The sequence below is a fragment of the Cyprinodon variegatus genome, unplaced genomic scaffold (assembly GCF_000732505.1).
Source record: "Cyprinodon variegatus isolate N-32 unplaced genomic scaffold, C_variegatus-1.0 Scaffold143, whole genome shotgun sequence".
Taxonomy (NCBI): Eukaryota; Metazoa; Chordata; class Actinopteri; order Cyprinodontiformes; family Cyprinodontidae; genus Cyprinodon; species Cyprinodon variegatus.
In genome coordinates this window covers 210,818-219,231 of record NW_015150596.1, presented here as the reverse complement: position 1 = coordinate 219,231, position 8,414 = coordinate 210,818, and the positions used below count along the sequence as shown (strand labels likewise).

Below are 8,414 nucleotides of genomic sequence, written 5' to 3'. Positions count from 1 at the left end.
AAGATGCTGCAGGGAGCCCAAAGCCCCCCACCAAGTAGAAACATCCCACCCAGAGGTGGCAGTAGGCGACAGGAGCAGATACTAGAGCTGCACCCAAAGCCCCAGATGCCCAAAGGGATCCCAAGAGCAAAGGCGCCCAGGAAGAGCCAACCCAGGAAATCTGACCCCCACCAAGGGAGAATGAGAGATGGCCCCAAGGAAAAACCCCAGCCACCGCAATGCCGGAGCCCCCAGGAGCTGCGGGGAGGAGTCTGCAGGCTCCACCGGTAGCCACCCACCCCAAAGTGTATCCGGCCATGAACCCCCACTCGCAACACAACATCTCTGTGAAGAGAAAAAAATGAATAAATAAAATAAATAAGTAAAACGCGGACGCACATTCACACATAACACTCACATCCAATAATCGTAGGACCCGGCGGCACCGGTGGCTGGTCCCGGGATTACCGGATGACCCAAACTTAGTAAATAATTCTGTAAAGTAGGGACTGTAAGTATGCTACATGCCATGCAATCTTACTTGGCCTACCGGGCCATCCCTGCAGTCGTCAGCCGTAAACCCCGTTTTCCACAAGAAGGCATTAACTATATTTCATACATAATCAATGTTGTCTTCTTCTTTGTAGTAGAAAAACATTACAGTACGAAAGAAGAAAAAGTAAATTGTGTTTACTGGGAATATGCATGCAGCCTTTTTGAACCTTATGTTAAAACTAAATAATATTGGAATTTTGGGTTTTAAGGATCTAGCACAGCTGAATGTTTTTTTTTTTTTTATCTTCAATTGTATGTTGTTTTCTTTGTATATTTAGACACACTCCTTGAGTTTCTTTAAAATCCAATTGCATTTTGTGCTGAAAAAAAAGTGCTGACCCCCAGAATTCAGAGATGTCTACAAAACACATGTCAAAGTGTTTCTTAACTCTAGAGTCACATATGTGAATTTTATAATCTTTTTTTCCTCTGGTTCTTCCAGGATTCTTTAAGGTCAGGTGTCAATGGTGAAATGGAGTTTGTGTCGGCTTGGATTCTATCTGCATCGAGTCTACCCTTTTTCTGTTTCTTTTTGGGTAAGGGAGTCAAATGTCATTGTGGAGCTTTCATCTCAGTAATTGTGGCCTTTTCAGGTCTTATCTTTGTTTAAAGCTGTACACCCATATCCAAAGAATCTTGAAAAGGATTTTTACTTTAATTTAACTGCTACTATGTGTTATATGTTAGATTCCTTGTAAATCTCAGTCAAATACATGTTGATAATTATCTTTGCACTCTATCCAAATGCTATTTACAATCCAATTCAACTTTATTTATAAAGCACTTCAAAATTTCTCAAAGGACCAAAGTGCTGTACAGTGAAACAACATAACACCATTATATAGTCTCAAAAAACTACACAAGCATAAAGGACATAATTAAAATCAGAACTATAAAATCTATAATAAAATAAAAATAATAGTAATTTAAAATCATGTGTCACAGACTAAAATCAACATCTCACACAGTTTAGAAAGCCAAGGCAAAGAGATGACTTTTTAAGAGCAATTTAAAATCGACAACGAAGTAGACAATTTAATTTGCAATGGAAGGTCGTTCCACATTTTTGGAGATGCCACAGAGAAAGCATGATTGCCCCTAAGCTTCCGTCAAGTTTTTGGCACCTCAAGAAGCAGCTGATCAGCTGACCAGAGTGAACGGGAGGGTGCATGAAGGTGCAGCAACTCAGACAGAGGGACAAGAGGGAGCAAGAACATGGAGAGACTTAAAATAAAAGAACTTTAAAATGAATCTTAAAATGTACAGGTAGCCAGTGTTATGAGACTAAAATTGGGACTTGCAGATTTGCTGCAGCATTTTGCACTCTCTGGAGTTGAGCAATGTTAGAGGAACTAACCCCCAAATAAAGTGCATTACAGTAATCCAGCCGGGTAGTGATAAAGGCATGGATTACTGTCTTTATTTATTTATTAAAAAAAAAATAAAAAAAAAAAGATTACTGTCTTTAAAAGATCTCTAGAGAGAATGGGCTTTATTTTGGCCAACTGCGTTAATTGAAGGAACCTTTTCTTCATAGTTGCCTTTATCTGGCTATCAAATTTAAGATCAGCATCCAGTTTGACACCAAGGTTTCTTGAAACTGACTTCCTATACTCAGATGTGCCACTAAAAACCATGACCTTGGTCATACTCTCATTGAATTTCAAAAAGTTAAGGGCCATCCAGGTCTTTAGGTCTTCAAGGCAATTTAACAGCAAGTTGATATAGTTCCCATCTTTTTTTGCTTAAGGAATTATAAATTTGGCTGTCATCAGCATAACAATGGAAATGGACACCATGCTTCCTCATTATGGAGCCAAGCGGGAGTAGATAAATGGCAAATAGAAGTGGACCCAAAACTGAGCCCTGTGGCACCCCACACAATAGGGTAGCAAAAGAAGACCTATAATCACTAAAAGAGACACAGAAAGTTTTGTTTTCTAAATTTGATTTAAACCAAGCCATTGGCGTATCCCTGATGCCAACCCACTGTGCCAGACAAGAAAGTAAAATTTTGTGGTCTACTGTATCAAAAGCAGCAGTTAAGTCCAAAAGTACAAGAATCACACAGTCACCAGAATCTCTAGCTAAGAAAATATCATTAAAAACCCTTAAAAGAGCCGATTCAGTGCTATGTAATGTTTTAAAACAAGACTGGAAAACCTCTTAAATATCATGCTCTTCCAATAAAGGCCATCAGTTGATCATTAAACACTTTTTCAATGATTTTTTAGATAAAGAGAAGCTTAGAAATCGGACTATAGTTTAAAAGAATTGTGGTATCTAGAGCAGGTTTTTTTAAGTAATCATTTAACCACAGAGTGTTTTAAATTTTTAGGAACTACACCTGAAGCCAGACTGCTGTTAACAATAACAAGAGCAGAGTGGCCCACTGTTGGAAAGACCACCTTTAAAAATCAAAGAGGAACAGCATCATATTGAGAGCCAGCAGGCTTTAAACCCCTTACAACCTTATTTTAAAAAGCCAGATTCACAGGCTCAAACTGATTAAAAACAACAGAGAAAGTAACAGGGGTTGATGGGTCAGAATCAGAATGTGAAATAGAAGCTCTAGTTGTTGTGATCTTTTCAATGAAAAAATTAAGACAATTTTCACCAACAGCAGGAGATGCATCAATCACATTTTTCTGGAAAGCGTTTAAAATGTGATCAATAGCCCTAAACAAGACACGAGGGTTGTGACGGTTTGCTAGGAAATCTGAGAAATGCTTTCTCTTAGCATTTCTCACAGCTATTTGATAGTTTTGCCAGTGGTCCTTCAATATCAGAAATGAAACCTTCAGTTTGTCCTTTTTCGATCTGCTCTCAGCTTGACGGCACTCACGGCTGAGTGTCTGTGTCTGGTGGTTTAACCAAGCCTCAGATTTAGTTTTTGGCATCTTCATTTTCATTGGTCCAACACACTCTGGCAAGTGAAATGAAATCAAGAGATAAGTTGTTTATCCTCTGTGTATGCTGGTTCATGTTCTTTCATTAGTTCAATAACTTCAGAAAACTGGGGTGCAGATGAGGGATTAAAAATGCAGCAACTGCAAGCAGGCTTGAGGTTGCATGGGCTAGGGCAAAAACAATGGGTATGTGATTTGAAAAAACTGCTTCACAGAGCTCCAACATTGAACAGACAGGCCATATGATAAAATCAAGTCAGGAGTATGGCCACATATATGTGTTGAACTGGACACGCACTGCACAAGATTAAAAGGGTCATTAAGGTTTAAGAACTCCTTTGACCTCTGCGACAAGAAGAAATCCTTCAGGATAAACATCTTATTTGCTATAGATCTAGCGATTACCAGACCAATCCTTACGGGATCTGCCTCCCCCTACAACCTGGAGGCCCGAGACAAGGTGCGCAAGTTTCGCTGATCCACACCACGCTGGTGCAGACAGGGAGACCACGAGTGGTGGGTCTGGAAAACTCCATCCCGCCCGCAGAGAGGCACCAGCCAGGGATCGATGAAGGCCAAAAAGTATCGGGAAACAGCGACTCCAGAAACCAATACATGACTTTTAGTTGAGGTGAATGAAGAATGCCACAGAAAAACCCTCAGCTTCACTGGTCATCCACTGCGTTTACCCCGGAGAGGTGGAGTCCAGGTACGGAATAGGTGAGTCGGAATCCCTGAAGACAGAGGAGGCAAGGTTTTATGCCAAGCTTATAAAATTTATTGAGACCTGGGTATCCAACAATGTTTGGCGATCATACACCAGTAGAGAATTGACATTTGCTGTGATAATCAAAAAAAGTAACAAAATACCACATAAAGCTGACAGTGACAGACGGCATGCCTCAGAAAATGGCACCATCTTGTCAATCAAACGGTTCATCAGACGATTAATTCTATGAATTCTATGAATTAGTTTAATCTAATATCTACTAAATAGCAAATAAGTCTTCACAAACATACTGGATGTGATACACCCTATACACAAGAATAAGCTTACGATAAGATATTGTAAAACACTAAATGTCCACACACAAGTTGTTTGGTCGAGTTAACTTGTGAGACAAGTGAGGTATGTTATGTACCAGAGAAAAAAAACCTAGGCCGTCTCTCAATTCACGAGAACGCAAGTACAGACTTGTGTCCTCACCAAGCATGTTCTTGAGAAGAACACAGGAAAGTCTAGACTTGGGGAGAACGGGAGCACGCAGCATAAATATGGGGCAATTGGAACAGAAGCGTACTTGTGACGTCGTCACATGCTCAGCTCGTCTGAAGCTATATTTCTCCTCCTGTTATTAATAGTCTCTAGATAACAATAAGGTCTAACTTTTTTCATTTAGTGAGAGAATAATAATTAACACAGCCAGATAAACACAAATCAAATGAACATTTTGCCAAACAAAACAAAAATATCAGAGCCAGCGGTCCTTCACACACGGCTATGCCGAGACAGGGCTGCTATATTAGCCCTGGCTGCTGTTACCCTCAGAGCTCTGCTTGTTGCAGCGGTCCTCTCAACTTCGGGAAAAAACATTTTTAATTATGCATTAAATCAGTATATGGGCCATAAAGTGACGCTTTTCTCGTCTCAAATGATATTAAAACTTGCTTTTATTGAACAACAGCAAAAGAAAAGAGAACTTTAACTTAATACTCTGAGCTCTGTGAGCGCTCCATTGAAAGCTCCTGTTGCAACAGTGCATGCTGGGACAGCTGTCAATCTCAAGAACGGACAAGTCTGCTCTGATGCATACTCACTAAATAGGGAGGGGCGAGAACAACATCCGGGGATTTTGTCCGTTCTTGGTCTGCTGTTCTTATGAACAGTACTAAGGCCAAGGCTGATGACATTTCACGAGCACATGAGAAAGCACAAGTACACATATTGAGAAACGCGTCTAGTCTAGCAAAGAGACAGAAACCATTTGTCTCATATAGCTCTTAAAATCTATAGCCAATCTAAAAACAGCAACTAAATCCTAATCCTTTTTTTTTTTTCTCTTTTTTTTTCTTTTTTTTTTAACAATGGGCATTAACAGATCAAGAAAACTCATTAATAACTGAACATACATAAACTCTATTCCTTCAAACTGATTTGTCAGTGTAAAACATCCAAATTCTGTGTTGAGCGCTTCTAGGTGCATGCTTGTATAAAATGATACAATATGAATATTTACCTATTTATGCACTGAAGTGATAAACGACTTTAGGCAACTTGACGGAAGAGAGAGGAAGGCTGTTTTAGCTGCTTGCCAGAAACAGCCACTATTTAGAGAAAAGGTAACAATGTATATATTTATTTATTATGATAATGTATCACACCCTTAAGGGTAAATAAAGTACAAGGTTTTATCTGAGAGTTTATTCCTAAGAGAGTGAGGACAAAAAGATAAGAGGGTTTGAGCAATAAAAAAAAGAATGGAAGGCTTGCTTATCTGAAATACAAAAAAATAATAATAAAATAGGAATGCAGGCTCAGAAGCAAAATCAGCTGGGGATGCAGCCAAAACAAAGTAAAAAAAAAAAAAATAATAAAAAATAAATATGGCATTTAATAAAAAATCTGTTATCATGGCACAACAAAAAATATAAGCAGGTAGCCTATAGGAATGTTCAGATTACAAGTCATGGCTGCAGCAAAACAGTTTTAGAAAAAAAACATATATTTCTTGATACATAAACTTAAAAAGCAAAAAATGTAAATAATTATATTTCCTTCATTTCATCTTCAAATGCTGCATATTGTATTAAAACAGTTCACTTGCACCATCTCTAAATAACAGCTCAACAATATTGCAGAACTGCTGTGATAAAATTTACATTTTCTGAAATAAGAGTTTAAAGACTGGCCAAGAGAAGACTACTGATGAACTTTGGAAGGAACGATAAAACCAAAAGCAATAACATTTGCACTTGAAACCCTAACCCTTTGAGGTTGCCATCTTATCAATTTACTGCTAAATAAAATCAACATCTTATAGTTCTTTTTTCATATTGATAATATCCATAGCTTACTTGTAAGGAATTGTATTCCTCCTAAAGATACATTTGATCAGTTCAAGCTAACACTGGGTTAAGCAAGTGTTGGTGGGCGAGTAAATTCTTTTTAACATAAATTCAACAAGATGCTTGTTTTTGTTGACATAGAAGCATCACACTATTGCTACAGATTTGCAGGATAGAGATCAATTATGTAAATCTCTTGTTCAACCACAGCCTAATTTGGTTCTATAGCATTGAGATCCTGAGGCTATGACATACAGTGAGCATTATGCCACAATAAAAACCAGTATTAAAATATTTCAGTTTCACACGGAGCAATGTCATGTTGTAAATAAACAATACAAGATCGGTACACAATGGTCATACAGAGATGGACAGAGCAAATTATTGAACCCCGACAGTGTTAATTTTAACACCTTTTCAGGGTTTATATAGGTCCAACATATTCAGAGTTAAATTAAAACAAGCAGTATTCCTTCCAAAAAAGTAAAAAAAAAAAAAACAATCCACTGGACTTTGTTTCTAAGTTCGAAGACATTTTGCTTCCCATCCAGGAAGCTTTTTTAATTCAAAATGTCAGACAGTAGCATTGAGTTTAAGGCTTTTTTTAAGTAGCCCAACATAGCTTTTGCTTTTAGAAAGCTATGCCAAACTCTACCGTAACAATCTAAATGCTGATTTTGAGATATTTATAAGCAAGTACAAATTTTCAGTCTGTTATTGACAAATTTTGATGAGTTTGTAAAAATTATGGCCTTGGCTTTCCGATCTTAGTAGGCATAAGTGTCACTGGTCTTGGTCTCCATCTGCTTCAGAGTTTAATGTTTTATTGCTCAAAAGCGGTATTCCTCACATATTTAGATGTACTGTAGCAAGACGAGAACTGCTACTGCACCTACCAAGACATCTGAAAACAGGCAACTTGTGCTTACTGCATTTACCATAAGTGTGTATGAAAATCTCTGTGAATCTACAGTTTTCTAAATTTATACCAGCTTACCTGGAATCAAAAACAACGCCACACTTAAATCATGCTGCCCTGACTTTTTGCAACTAACCACATGGTCACAGGACACACACTTTTATCTTTAACAATGTAATTTAGGGAAAAGCACATTTTTGGGATATAAATTTATATTTTACTTAAGCACATAAAAACGAAGAGTTATCACTTGTACTTGATAACCTATATTTTCAAATTTTGAAAAAAGAACACATCCACTCAGCATCTGTTATGTATTCATTTATGTAAAATGTATGCAAAAATGCTTCTATTTGGCTGTTTGTATGCATCCTCTGTAATGGCCAATCCTGCCCTTCATATTTGACGTGAGGTGACTGGTTCAGCCTTGATCTAAGAGCTCTGCCTCTCACTCATGTTGTCACATGCAACAGAGCATGCACTTCACAAACAACTTGGTCATTGTTTCAATGAAGGTCAAAATTTAAGCAACTCACTGGAGTCTGGCAGTCCCTCTCTGCAGGGTATTGCCTAAACAAGACTTAAGCTTTGATATGAGGTGCTAATTGAAGTAAGTATTTGAACTGGGCTCCTTAAGCTAAATTTATTCTATGTATAATACTGATATTATGCTTAAGTGGCGGATAGTGGTTCTGCCTTAAGGTTACCTCTCTGATTCAAGCGCACTCAACCAATGAATTTCCCCACATAGCCTGACTGAAGGATGGCCAACCATACCTATGGCAAACAAAGGGGATTAAAGTGATAATCGTTACTCATCCTAGAAGGAATTAGGTAGTGGGACATTGACAATGAAGAAAAAGCACAGGTCAACAAGGCTCTTTGATACCCCACGCTTTTTTAACATCTCCCCATACCCTATCTATGTGACCAAAGGGAGGTTTAATTTGCCATAATCAAGTGGGAATGCTTAAGCATTCCCACTT

General features: G+C 38.1%; 1 protein-coding gene across 1 annotated transcript in view; it reads left to right on the top strand.

Moving 5' to 3' along the window:
* Positions 1-4,078: 4,078 nt before the first annotated feature.
* nphs1 (nephrosis 1, congenital, Finnish type (nephrin)) overlaps positions 4,079-8,414 on the top strand; it is a 66,527-nt gene continuing 62,191 nt past the window's right edge. The window contains exon 1 of the mRNA XM_015376849.1: positions 4,079-4,163. Coding sequence (XP_015232335.1) covers positions 4,079-4,163 — 85 coding nt within the window. The remainder of the gene's footprint in view (positions 4,164-8,414) is intronic.